This window comes from Enhydra lutris, unplaced genomic scaffold (genome assembly GCF_002288905.1).
Source record: "Enhydra lutris kenyoni isolate GAN:26980312 unplaced genomic scaffold, ASM228890v2 scaffoldscaffold6, whole genome shotgun sequence".
In the NCBI taxonomy this organism is placed as follows: domain Eukaryota; kingdom Metazoa; phylum Chordata; class Mammalia; order Carnivora; family Mustelidae; genus Enhydra; species Enhydra lutris.
The window spans coordinates 42225322-42240304 of NW_019154090.1; the positions used below are offsets into that span (position 1 = coordinate 42225322).

The window sequence follows — 14983 nt, forward strand, 5'->3', positions numbered from 1 at the left end:
CAGATCATGATCTTGAGGTTCTGAGATCAAGCCCCACCATCAGACTCTGTGTTCAGTGCAGTCTGCTGGAGATTCTTCCCTCTCTCTCCCCTTCTGCCCCTCCTCCCACTCTCATTGTACTCTCTCTCTTTCTTAAATAAATAAACAAAATATTTTTTAAAAAATGGAAATGTGCTTAAGGAAATAAACAGAAATGCAAAGACATATATAAAATGATGTTCATTCAGAACTTTAAAACTTAGAAGCAGCCTTCCATGTATGTCTAAGAGAAAGAGTAAATAAATTATGGAATGGCTATTTAATACAACTAGCAAAAATTACAACATAGAGGAATATTTAATTATATCAGGAAATGTTTTGCTATTATAGTAAAAATACATTTGAAGCAGGGCCACAAAAATGGATATATTTTATGATCCTAATTTCATTCTTTAATCTATCCTTATACTTCACATTTGTATATTAAACTGGCAGGGATCCACAAAATATCACCAGGGATTTTCTATTCGTGGAAGATTATAAAGGATTTTTATTTTCCTCTTCAGGGTCTAGATTTCAATTGCTCTGTAATAAACATGATTTTTGCAATAAAAATGCAATAACTTTTTTTAAAAGTACATCAGTGTTGTATTAAGATGTCCAGGTGACTGGAAAATAAAAAATTAGTATAACCGAGTGTTTAGGAAGAGGCTTGCCTCCCTGGTATCTGCAAGCAGGTAATACCAGTGTGGGGGAGCCTGGTCTGGTCATTTGCCCAGATCACTACACATTGGTGTGAGCAAGAGGGACTGACTCGCTTTGACCCCATTCTTCTCAAAGTGGGATTTTCACCTCCTAGGGCTGGTGATGTGCTGGGCGGGGGCACAAAGAGCTACAGCACCAGTCTCTGGCTAGAACTTTACTTTAGCTGACGGTAAACAATTTGAGACATTATTTTTATATTATGAACAAAATACAAAATCTGCATGAACTTTTATGGCATTTGCAAGGGGGGGAGTGATGTCAGCATCATGGCAGGGTGAGTCAATCCTTTTGTTTCTGCCCTTTGATTTATAAGTGGGGCATCTATAGCCCAATAAGGGCCCCTCTGCACAGCACACCAGGACTCCAGAGAGAATCTAACATCTGTATACCTGAAGGTGGGTGGATTGGACCTTGTGGAGGACACAAAGTCAAGAGCATTGCAGCAGAACGCAGAGAGCAACAGCAGTGGTGCCTGTAACCCCAGTGACCCTGGCAGTGGCAGTGGCCCCAGAGACCAAGATAACCCCAGCAACCCAGGACAGCAGCAGCACCCGTGACCCCAGCACACCCAGCAGCAGTCCCAGCGACCCTGACAACCTCAGCGCTGATGATGACCCCCTCCTGCCCAAATAACTGTGACAGCTTCAGTGATCCCTCCAGAAGAGCAGGTGGAGGGTGGAAAGTGTGTGCTCCCAAATACAGCCGTAAAGCCCTTAGGGAAGAGAGGAGGAGGCGGGGCGGGAAATCTGTGCTATATCGCCACCTTCTGGAAACCAAAAGAAAGGCGTTTAATTCCCAACCTCTTGAACTGTTAAAATCAAAGTAAACAAAACTTTACCAAAATGAGAAAGGTATTCACTACTTCGAATGTGCCAGCAGAGGCACATCTCATCAAACACCATGAAAAAAATCACAGTAAGAAGGTATCACCAAAAGAAAATAACAGTTCTCCAGCAACCAATCTCCAAGTCACAGAAGATTAGGATCTGATAGAGAACTCAAAGTAGCTGTTAGGAAACCATTCAGCAAGCTACAAGAAGACTCAGAAAGGCAATTTAGTGAACTTAGGAACAAAATAAAGAGAAGGAGTACTTTTCCAAGAAGACTGAAATTCTGGAGCTGTAGAGCTCAGTAGATGAGATGAAGAATGCATTAGAAAGTACTGGAAATAGTACAGATCAGATACAAGAGAAAATAGGTGAGCTGGAAAAATCAGAATCTAGAAATGATTCAGGTGGAAGAAGAGAGAGAACTAAGATTTTTAAGAAGCAAAGAAAAAGCTATCAGACTCTCCTAAGGGGACAAACATAAGAATAATGGGTATACCAGAAGAAGAGAAGGAGAGGGATACAGGAGGGTTATTTAAAGAAACAGTAGCTGAAAATTTCCCAAACCTGAGGAAAGAACTAGCCAAAGCTAATAGGTCCACAAAGCTAATACGTCACCTTAACGATCTGAATGCTGGAAGACCCTCTTCAAGACATATTATCATGAAGCTGTCAAAAATTGATGATCAAGAAAGACTGTTAAGGCAGCCAGGGTGGGGGAGAAGAATGTAACCTACAAAGGAACCCCTATTAGATTATCAGCACATTTCTTCAACAGAAATTCTACAGGCCAGGAGAGAGTGAAATGTCATATTCAAAGTATTGAAAAATAAAAATTTCTAGCCAAGAATACTTTATCCATTAAATTGACCCTCCCAAATGAAGGAAAAAAGCAAACACATAGCTGAGGGAGTTCACCACCACTGAACCTACCATTTAAAAAGTACCATTTAAAAAAAAAAAACTATTTTTTTAAATTAACCTACCATAAAAGAATCATTTTATACATTAAATTATTTTATTATTTTATCATATTAGTTATTTTATCATATTAAATTATTTATTTAATTTTATTAACCTACCATAAAAAAAAATTTAAAAATGTTGAAAGCGGCTCTTCTACCTAAAATGAAAAGACAAAAATACCCCAAATTTTTACTAAAGTGATGGATAAAGTAAAAATTATAACCCTCTTTTAGACTAGGGTATTAAATGATTGTAGCATAAAGTTTAAAAGAGAAAGGCATTAAAAATAAACATAGCTACCACAATTTGGCAACAAACTCACAGCATAAAAGGAGCTAATTTGTGACAACAAAAGCATAAAAGGGAAGGAGGAAAATGCCAGAACCTGTAGAGTCAAATGAAGATAAGTTGCTGTCAACAGAAAAAGGACTATTTTATCTATGAGATGTTTTGCATAAACCTCATGGGAACTACAAAACAAAATCTAAAGCAAAGACAAAACACTTAAAAAGGTTGACAGGGTGGGACATTGAGCAAATTATCATAGAAAATCACCAACCTAAAAAGTAAATAAACGAAAGAAAAAGAAATAATGGAGATTCAAAACTGAAAACAAGATAAAATGACAATAGTAAGTCCTCATCTATCAATAATCACCTTAGATGTAAATGGATTGAACTCATCAATCAAAAAGAACAGAGCATCTGGATGGATTAAAACAAAGACCCAACTGTATGCTGCCTTCAGGAGACTCTTCTCAGCTCCAAAGACAAACATAGACTCAAAAGTGAAGGAGCAGAGGATGCTACCCCAAGAAATGGTAACCAAAAGAAAGTGGGTGTAGACATATTTATATTAGACAAAAGAGACTTCAAGCCAAAATTGGTAGCAAGGGACACAGTGGGACATTATATAATTATGATAAAAGAGTCAATACAAATCTTCCTGCACTTATGAGAGGGTTGCATCCTGATAAACCCATCACGAGTTAAAAATATAAGTTGAAAATGCATTTAATACACCTAACCTACCAAACATGATAGCTTAGCCTAGCCTACCTTAAATGTGCTAACAACACTTACATTAGCCCATAGTTGGGCAAAATCATCTAACACAAAGCCTATTTTATAATAAAAGGTTGAATATCTCAGGTAATTTCTTGACTACTGTACTGAAAGTGGAAAAACAAAATGACTGTATGGGTACAGAATGGCTGTAAGTATATCAGTTGTTGGCCTTCATGATTGCATTGCCACTGGGAACTGCACCTCACTACTGCTACCTGCTCTCAGGAGACAGTATCGTACTGCATAGCACTAGACTGGGAAAAGATTAAAAACTCAAAATTTGAAGCACAGTTTCTATCCATGAATATCATTTTTGCACCATCAAAAAGTCAAAAAAACATAAGTCAAACCATCATAAGTCAGGGAACCTCTGTTCATCAAGAAGATAATAGCAATTATAAATATATACACTTTCAACATCTGAGCACCAAAATATATTATGCAAATGCTAAAAAATCTCAAGGGAGAACTATACAATAGTACAATAACAGTAAGGGACTTCAATATCCCACTATCAACAATGGAGAGATTGTGCAGACAGAAAATCAACAAGGACACATTGGAGTTGAACCACAATGTAGAACAAATGGACCTAGGAGACATGTAGAGACATATAGGAGACATTTTCTGGTCTCCAAAGACCAGAAAAACAGTAGAAAGAACAACAACAGAATACACATTCTTAAGTGCACATGAACATTCTCCAGGATAGAACATATGATAGACCACAAAACTAATCTTAGAAAATTGAAGATTGAGATCACATCAACTATCTTCTCTGACCACAATGGCATGAAATTGGAAGTCAACCAGAAGAAAGTGAGTAGATCTTCAAATATGTGGAAAATAAATAGCACATTTCTAAATAACCAATGAGTCAAGAAGAAATCAAAAGGAAGACAAATTATGTTGAGACATATTAAAATGAAAATGCTTCATATCAAATTTTGTGGGATGCAGGAAAAACAGTTCTAAGAGGAAAGATTATAGGAATAAACACATATTAAGAAATTAGGAAAAAAGAGGAACTAACTAGTCAAGCCCAAAGATAACAGAAGAAAGGAAATAAAAAAGCAAAAATAAATGAAACAAAGACCAGAAAAACAGCAAAAGAATCAGCAGAACTAAAAACCATTACTTTAAAAAAATAAACAATATTGACAGCTAGACTAATTCCTTAGCTAGACTAAAAAAAAGAGAGAGAAAGAGAGAGAGAAGACTCAAATAGAACTTGAAGTAAAAGAGGACACATTACTATGGATACTACAGAAATACAGAGACTTATAAGAGACTACTACAGACAAATATATGCTAACAAATTACATAACCTGGTACAAATGGATAAATTTATAGTAACACACAACATACCTAGAATGAATCAGAAAAACAGAAAACCTGAACAGATCAGTAATGAATTAAGAAATTGTCAATGATGAGAAAACTCCCAACATGGAAAACTCTAGGGCCAGATGACTTCACTGGTTAATTCCACTGAACATTTAAGGAGGAATTAGCACTAATCCTCCTCAAAGTCTTCCAAAACATTGAGAAAAGGGAACACCTTCAAACTCATCCTAGGAAGCCAGCATTATCTTGATAGCAAAAACAGATAAGGATACCACAAGAAAAGAAACTCTAGATCAACAACCCTGATGAATATAGATGCAAAAATTCACAACAAAATATTAACAAATTGAATTCAAGAATACATTAAAAGCATTAGACACTACGATCAAGTGATATTTACGCTTGGGATGTAAGGGTAGTTCAACACATGCAAATCAATAAACGTAATTCATCACATCAACAACATGAAGATAAAAGCCACATGATATCTCAACAGATAACTGGAAAAGCTTTTGACAAAATACAATATCATTTCAGGATAAAAAAAAATCTTAATAAATTGGATATAGAAGGAACATACCTCAACACAATAAGGCCATAAACAATAACCCCACAGCTAACATTATATTCAATGGAGAAAATTTGAAAAGATTTCCTCTGAGATCAGGAACAAGGCAAGGTCGCCTATTTAATATAGTATTAGAAGTCTTAGTTACAACAGTTAGGGTAAGAGAAAGAAATTAAAAGTATCCAAATTAGGAAGGAAGATGTAAAATTTTTGCTATTTGAGGATGATATGATGTTTTTAGAGAAAATCCCAAAGAGGCCACCAAACTGTTGGAATTAATGATTTCAGTCAAGAGACGGGCTGCAAAATCAGCTTGCAAGAATCAGTGGCACCTTAAAAAAAAAAAAAAAGAAAGAAAGAAAAGAATCAGTGACATTCCTTTACACTAAGACAAATCACTGGAAAAAAGAAATAAAAGTATCCCGATCAAAATAGCATCAAAAACAATAAAATACTTTGGAATAAACTTAAGGAAGTTAAAGAGCTATACGATGAATTCTACAAGACTTTGTTCAAAGAAACTGAAGACACAAATGAAAGACATCCCATGTTTGTGGATCAGAAGAATAAATATTGTTAAAATGGCCATACCACTCAAAACCATCTAGAGATTCAATACAATCTCCATCAAAATACCAAAGAAATAATCCTAAAGTTTGTGTGAAACTACAAAAGGCCCTGAATAGCCAAAGCAATCCTGAGGAAAAAAACAAAGCTAGAGGTATCACACTTCTTGATTTTAAACAGCACTGCACAGACACAGTAATAAAAAAAAGTATGGTACTGGCACAAAAATAGACACATAGACCAATGGGATGGAATAGACAACCCAGAATTAAATGCTGGCATATAAGGTCAACTGATATTCAACAAGGAAGCCTACATTACCCTGTGGAAAGATCATCTCTTCAACAAATGGTTTTGGAAAACTGGAGAAACACATACAAAACAATGAAACCAGCCTTTATCTCACACCACTCACAAAAATTAACTTAAAATGGATCAAAGATTTAAATGTAAGACCTGATACCATGAAACTCCTAGAAGAAAACAGGGAAGAAGTTCATCAATATTGGTCTTGGCAATGATTTTTTGTACATGATGCTAAAAGCAAAAACAAAAACAAAACAACAAAAGCAAAAAATCAACAGATGGGACTACATCAAACTTCAAACTTCTGCACAGCAAAAGAAACAACAAAGTGGGACAACAACCTACAGAATGGGAGAAAATTTTTGCAAGCTATGTATCAGATAAAGGGTGAAGATCCAAAATATACAAAGAACTCACACAACTTAATAAAAAACCAAATTCTATTAAAAATAGAAGAACTAGGAGCACCTGGGTGGCTCAGTGGGTTAAAGCCTCTGCCTTCGGCTCAGGTCATGATCTCAGGGTCCTGGGATCGAGCCCCGCATCGGGCTCTCTGCTCAGTGGGGAGCCTGCTTCCTCCCTTCTCTCTCTCTGCCTGCCTCTCTGCCTACTTGTGATCTGTCAAATAAATAAATAATAAAAATCTTTAAAAAAAAATAGAAGAACTAGATAGTCATTTGTCCATAGAGGATATACAGATGGCCACTAGGCACATGAGAAGATGCTTAAGGTCACTAATCATTGGGGAGATACAATCAGAACCACAATGAAATGTTATCTCACTCCTGTTAGAATGGCTAGCATCAAGAACACAAAAGACAAATGCTAAGAAGGATGTGGAGAAAAGGGAGCACTTGTGCACTGTTGGTAGGAATGCAAATTAGTACAACCACTATGGAAAACAATATGGTGGCTCTTCAAAAAGTTAAAATAGATTCTACCATGCAATCCAGCAATTCCACCTCTGGGTTTATATCTAAAAGAAGAGGAAACTGGATTTTGACAAGACATTTGCATGTTTATCACAGCATTGTTCACAATAGCCAAGATATGGAAACAACCCAAATGTCCATCCCTGGATGAATGGATTAAAAAAGCTGTGGATCCCAGGGCACCTGGGGGCTCAGTCAGTTAAGCATCTGACTCTTGATCTCAGGTCAGGTCTTGAGCTCAGGGTCATGAGTTCAAGCTCTTGGAGACTACTTTAAAAAAAAAAAAAGGTAGATTATGTATACAATGGAATATTATTTGGCCATGAAAAGGGAGGCTATCCTGGCATTTGCAACAACACATTATGCAAAATGAGAGAAGTCTGACAGAGAAATGCAAGTATCATATGATGTCACTTTGTGTAGAATCTAAAAGAGTCAAACCCGTTAAAAACAAAAACAAAGAGTACAATGGTGGTGACCCTGGGATGGAGGGGAGGGGGATCTAAAACTGATGGTGTTTAAGGGTACAAACTTGTAACAAGTAGCAAAGAAGCCATAGAGATCCAGTGTACAGTATAATGGATACAGAAATTACATGGCACTCTAATGAAGGAATATGATCAATCTTGCTTCAATGGCAGTCATATTATAGTATATAAATATATCCAAGTAGGGGCACCTGGGTGGCTCAGTGGGTTAAAGCCTCTGCCTTCAGCTCAGGTCATGATCCCAGAGTCCTGGGATCAAGCCCCGCATTGGGCTCCCTGCTAAGCAGGAGCCTGCTTCCTCCTCTCTCTCTGCCTGCCTCTCTGACTACTTGTGATCTCTGTCAAATAAATAAATAAAAACTTAAAAAAATATATCTAAGTAATACACTGCCTACCTTAAGTTTACAAAATATAACATGTCAAATTTATTACATAATAATTAAAAAAGAAATTTAGGGCTTGTGAGAGGCTGCTTCAGGCTATGCCCTTAAAAGAGCAAGTTCAAGGAACACCTGGGTGGCTCAGTGGGTTAAGCCTCTGCCTCCGGCTCAAGTCATGATCCCAGGGTCCTGATATTGAGCCCCACATCAAGTTCCCTGCTCAGTGAGAGCCTGCCTCTCCCTCTCCTCCCCGCCCATGCTCTCTCTCACTATCTCTGTCACTATCTCTGTCTCTCTCTTTCTCAAATAAATAAATCTTAAAAACAAAAACAAACAAACAAAAAACAAGTTCCAGCTAACTGCCCTTTGTCAATAGGTTAGAGTGTTAGCCTTGGCACCGCTGACACTTTGGGCAGGATGGTTGTTCATTGTGTGGGGGTGGGTGTAGTAGGGGATGGTCTGGTGCCTCATAAAAGCTTAGTAGCATCCTTGGCCTCTATCCATGAGAAGCTCATAGTGCATGCACACACATCTTCCCACTAGATGATCATCCAAAATGCCTCCCAGCGGTGTCCCATGTCCCGTTGGAGCACAAAATCCCCCCCAGGTGAGAAACTCATTTCATGAAAACTTTTGAGAGACATTAATCTAGTCCCGCTAAACTCTGGTTCAAAGAGACCCCTGGTTCAAAGACGGAATTCAAAGTAAAGCTGTACCATGTATTTTTTTCATCAAAATGCACTTGCTTTCTTAAAAAAAAAAAAAAAAAATTGAAGTAGGAGGGGAGAAGGGAACTCCGGTAAATAAAGGGTCAGGGCAAGTCTGACCTGCACTACCGAACAAGGGTGGGAGGGTATCAGCAGACAGCCCACCCTCGAGGGCCCCTCTCCCTCCTGCCTGGAAGACTGCTACGCCATTGCCTCCCGAGTCTCTGGGTGAGCCTCTCACACCCCAGCGGGGCTTTGGTTCTCCTTTACCACCTGTTCTCCAGATAAAGTTCCCTCTGTTGAACTGCCCAGTGTGGCAATATTTGCCTGACAGAACCTTGATTGATACAGTACATATATTAGGATGTTAAATTTATAAGTTGACTTGGGGAAAATGGACATCTCTGGGATGCTTTCTTTCTATCCAAGAGCATGATGGGTTGATGTGTCTTTCCATTGGGTCAGATCTTCATCTGTATCCCTCCAGAGAGTTTCAAAGTCTTATTTAGTCCTTAGCTCTTTTTGTCCTTTTTTTTTTTTATTTCGTGAGTTTCTTTCTATGTTTTTTATCCTTTGTGTGGCTAACATAAATGGTGCCACATGTAGGCTTGCTGTAAGGATTAACGTGTAGTTAAATATGTTACTTAGTACTTAGTACTAAGTACTTAGAGCAGTACCTGGGATACAGTAAGTGGCCTAGTAGTGCTGCTTCTGATTATCATCTTGGTTTCTTCCACGGTATTGTCCCACTGATTATTGTTAGAATATGGGTCTTAGTTGTTCTTTCTCTGTTTCTGCCCAGCTCCTGTTCCGTAGGAGCTAGGAGCAGAACTGGATCTTGGGGCATCATTTTTACAGGAAAATGAGGTTTGCCAATAACAGACCCATCCCATGTGGTTATGAGAAGCACACCTCTAGTCCTTCTATGGATATCCTTTTCCCATGCGACTGTCCCCAGACTATTTGGGGACTACTTGGTGCTGATACCGAATCACTAGTACCGTGGATATAACTACTCTTACCTGATGTAAACCCACACACACACATACCCCTTAGGAAAACAAAGCTTAATATTCCTAGGAACCCCAGTATTCTTGTGGGCAGGTCTGACAGTACAATGCAAAACTAATGTTTGCGGCTTACTCTTAAGAAATAGGCTGACAGTTGCCCTCTGTGAGCCAGCGGCTTGCCAAATTGCCCCAAAACTCAACAGTTTAAAGTAACCACGATTCACATCCTACTCCTGGGTCTCTAGGTCTGCTGGGTTGTTCTGCCAATCCGGGCCAGCCTCGGCTCCTCGAAGCTGGTCTCACACATGCATCTGTGGTCAGCCTGGGGGGTGAACTACAGACGGGCTCGTCTGGGGTGGCCTCCTTCACGTCTGCTGGGTGTTGCCGGGGTAGTGAATCTGACTGCGCTCTATCATCAACCAGAAGGCTAACAGGTTTGTTTCACGTGCGACAGAATTGAGAGAGAAGAGATAGGCACAGAGCTTCTTGAGACCTATGCTTGGAACTGACAACAGCACTACTTTCCACCACTTTCTCTCGAGCAAAGCAAAGACGAGAAGCCAGATTCAAGGGCAGGACTACAAAGTCACATTGTAAAGAAGGCATGAACACAGAGAAGCCTGACAAATGAGAGTCACAATTGTCTCCCACACACCCGACACCATGGTGACAAGGTGCTGATTTCCTTTTTGCAAAGGTGTCTTTGTCGCACTAGTAGCCCAACTGTGGTTTGGGTCGGGGGAAGTTCCACATCTGGTGGGCTTTGCCCATTCACACGAATTCACACCTGTTTTGCTTTCATCAGCTGCCACTGCTTGATGTTGAGCCCAGTGTGAGTCTGTTTGAGAGGGCAATCCCGTACCAGCTCTCAGGACGGTACACTTCCCTCTCTGTCCTGGTTTCTGAGAGCTGGTTTCGATGGCGTTTTCCAGTATAGATTGACCAAGACGTAGCAGGCCGTTCTCAGCTGGCGGCTGAATAAATCTTTGTTGATGTATCGACTCAGTCAGTCACGGGCTAATTAACTCCAAGTCCTGTTAGAAGCAATCGAAATGTCTTTTCTCACTGTCAGATGGCAGACAGATCTTGGAGGTAATCTGGTCATCTCCTAGCCTTCTGGCATCTGCCTGGATGCCCCTGAGTCATGACCATAGTGCCCTGGTGGCCATGCAGGGACAGACTTTTTCTGCCACAGCAGTGTGTCTTCTTGCCCTTGAGGGTTACAGAGCCACCCTGGGCCAGGCTGTACACCTGTGCTCACCTCCCACACCACTGCTCTGCTGTGCCCATCTCGCCCGCAGGGGAACAAGAGGAGCCCCTGCCCAACTGCCCCCAGGGTCAGAACATAGGAAGCCAGAGGGAATGGCCACTTCTGGGTTGTGGAGATAAAGCGAATAGTCCTAGAAGTCAGAACGGGAAAAGAAAAACATATGCAATAAGAACGTGGTTGAACAGAAGAACAACGTGAACCGTAGGTATTTGTAACTAAGCTTGCCGTTCATAACTAATTAGCATAGGGCAATAATCACTGTGCATATCATTATGTATTTGAAGTTATTTTTATTTATGTTAAACTTTCTTCCTATATTTGGTGTTCCCTTACACAGGTTAAAATGTCATATACTACTGTGTTTAAAGGAATTCTAGGGGCGCCTGGGTGGCTCAGTCAGTTACGAGTCTGACTTTCAACTTCCACCCAAGTCATGATGTCAAGGTCATGAGGTTGAGTCCCACGTGGGGCTCCATACTGGGCATGAAGCCTGCTTGGGATTCTCTTTCTCCCTCTCCCTCCACCCCAACCCCCCAAAAGAATTCTAGTATGATCCAATCAGGTAAAAATATATATATACACACATGAGCATGTATATACATATGATTTGCAAGATTTTTATATTTTGGAGTAAAATGTGCATCTATATATATGTAAATGTATATATAAGCAATATATAAAATCAAAGAGATATATAAATATCTTTGACCTCTTACAGAGCTAAGTATAAACATATATGTACATTTACGTTTTTGCTGAAAAGTGTCTGAAAGGAGGAACAGGAATTGAGGAATAATGATTACAAGTAGGAAGGGTTTTTCTTTAATTTTCTTTTCAATAAACTCTGGTTTTTTTCACCAGAGTAAAAAGTACAGCTTTTTAAAAGAAGTTTACTTGTAAATTTTAAAGTGAGGTGAGGTGACCCCCACCTCAAACAGTAAATTAGGGTAACTTCCCGACACAAGAACGAGAATGCTCAAGACCTCAGGGGTAGGAGCGTGGCTTTTCAGGGGGACAGAATCACACTGAGCTGCTGAGGAAGGCTGGGTCCTGAGCTCCCTCGGGAGCCGCCCCCTCCTTGGGCCAGGACCCCGGCAGCCCCGGAGCAGGCGCGCGCGGAACCTGGTGGCCTCTCTCCCTGCCCCCCCCCCACCGCAACCCCAGGGCCGAGGCGGCAAAGGCAGCATCTACGTGTGGGCCTCTGGGGACGGTGGCAGCTACGACGACTGCAACTGTGACGGCTACGCCTCCAGCATGTGGACCATCTCCATCAACTCGGCCATCAATGACGGCAGGACCGCCCTGTATGACGAGAGCTGTTCCTCCACCTTGGCCTCCACCTTCAGCAACGGCAGGAAGAGGAACCCCGAGGCCGGCGTGGTGAGTGTGATCCCCACCCATGGGGAGGCAGTGGAGTGCACCCGTGCTGCCTGACGCCATGCAGACGCTGGGTGACTTCGTGAGCTACCACTGGATGACGTCACCGGAGGAAGGGGCTCTCCCCTCCTACCCTCAAAGGGTCTGCACCTGTTTGGAGGCTCTGGAGATCCATTGTCTTCCAGGCCTGATAATGCTTTGTTACCAATGTAGAGCCACACCGTGTGCAAGTTGGAAGCAATAGTTGTGATCTCTTTCCAGCTCATTTTCCATAGATTGTCTTTCTTGTTTATTGTTTTGCCTTGCAAAAAGTGGTGAACTCTAATGATCAAAAAGTTGCCTCAGCACACCACTTTAAAGAGCTAATATTAACAACTGGGCCATTGTGCCATCTGAGCCAAGAACCCATCCATTTATTATAGCAATTTAAAAATAGCCTCCATTGGAGGACTTCTCTAAGTCCATAAGCCCTCCAGTGCACACATGAATTTTTTCAAGGCAACAGTAGTGGTTTTCACCATATTTTAAAATATGTCCATGATTGAGGAAACAAAAAGTTTAAAAATCCCAGACTTGGATTATTTATTGCATTTTTCTGAGCAGCACTCCCTTCCTGGGCATCTTGGTAATATGGTGAATTTTCCAAGTCCCCTTAAAATATTTATCTAGAGAACATAATGAATTTTTTTGGATCTCTTCCTCTCTCTGGGTAGTTCACTCACATATCACCCTTTCCGTAGAACTTCCAGCCTGAAATTTGGGAGCTTGTTCCGTAGTCCTGCTGAGCTACAGTTCGACTGTCCACCTACCTCCACCAGGGTCCCCCAAGGGAGGAAAGGAGCTCAGAACACAATCATCATTACCAACCAGAATTCCAGTCCCAAATTCCTGCCTGGGCTCTGCCTTGGCAAGCTGGCCTGGCTCTCATGTGAGCCAGGATGTCTCTTTACCCGGAAGGGACACAGACTTGACCTGGCTCTCTCTTTGGTCTTGGTGAGAACAGCGAGTGTCCCTCCTCCTCCCAAGCAGGAGGCTTCAGCCTCTCCTATCTTGGGGGAACTCTATGGACAGAAAGGGCAGAAAGAGCAGAGCAGAAACGAAGCGAGGGAGACCCCAATCCTATTGTGCTTGTGATGCTTCATACCTCCCCCTAAAAAGTGTCACTCCCTACCCCAAGGGTGTCACTTTGTCCTCAACCTTATCTATGACTCTCTGCTTAGATTAGGGAAGGGCCTTGACTTCTACCTGAATATTGTAATTTTCCCCAATCGATGTCTTAAACCTTCCTAGTACTTTGTCCTTCAAAATAATAGGCCCATATGAGGATTCTACAGACAAACAGAGGAAGGAGAACTCCTGTGGCTTAAAGGTGATCATAATGAAAACCCTTGCTTTCACCCTGGCCCATTGAAAAATGAGGGCTTTTTTTTTCTTTTTGTGAAAGTCCTTTAAAACCTGTTTGATCGGTCTCCCCACTTAAGAACTGTGGAAGCAATTTCTCACACATCTGTTATCTTGGCTTCCTGAGTCCCAGCATCTCTCCATAAGATATAGAGAAACATTCTCTTTTTAATGGCCTGTCCTTCTAGGCAAACTTCAGCTGAGCATGTTTATTCTTCCATCTTTGAGAAGGACACCCTTTCGTGTGTGAACGGAAAAAAATGATGCAATGGCATCTGGGTTTTCCAAACCAATCCCAGTGCAAAAGTCCTCCCCATTGCATGGACTTGGTGGTAGTACCGACTTGTCACTTTCCACCTACAGGGGTTTTCCTTTCAGAATCCAGGAAATAAATGTCTCTCTAGTTTCTGGAATAACTGTAAATATGCTTGTCTTGAAACACTTGACTTCTTTTTATCTTGTGAACACTAATAACTATAACTGATGGGCCCTTTTTGAATGGGCTACTAGGAAGCTCAAATAAAATGTGTGACAAGATAGACAGATGGATGCTAAGCCTATTGTTACCTTTATCTTAATCTTCTTCAGAACGAGGCAGAGTTTAAATCAAAGAAACAGATAATCCTCTGCTTCATATTGTTAGGGGATTCGAAGTAGAGTGACCTCTTCACTCATTACTGAACATCTTCCCTTTCAGGCAACTACAGATTTGTATGGCAACTGCACCCTGAGGCATTCTGGGACATCCGCAGCTGCACCCGAGGCAGCTGGAGTGTTTGCACTGGCTTTAGAGGCTAAGTATGTTTCCATCTCGGGGCGGAGGGTGGACTAACATGTGTCTCTCCACCCAATCCCAGGTGCCCGTGGAGGCAAAAGTGGGTATGGGAGCCTGTGGAGGGTCAGGGCCAGTGAACTGTGATGGACATTTCTAAAGCAACCATGGGCCCCAGATGATAAACACACACAGTCCACAAATAACATCCTTAGGAGAGCTCAGGACCAAGCAGGGACACACAGATCTTTCTT

At 41.0% G+C, this 14983-nt stretch overlaps 1 protein-coding gene across 2 annotated transcripts in view; it reads left to right on the forward strand.

Moving 5' to 3' along the window:
* LOC111141692 (proprotein convertase subtilisin/kexin type 2) overlaps positions 1–14983 on the forward strand; it is a 260865-nt gene that overhangs the window by 225153 nt on the left and 20729 nt on the right. For both annotated transcript variants that reach the window (XM_022494453.1, XM_022494454.1), the window contains 2 exons: positions 12344–12559; positions 14655–14755. In XM_022494453.1, coding sequence (XP_022350161.1) covers positions 12344–12559; positions 14655–14755 — 317 coding nt within the window. The remainder of the gene's footprint in view (positions 1–12343; positions 12560–14654; positions 14756–14983) is intronic.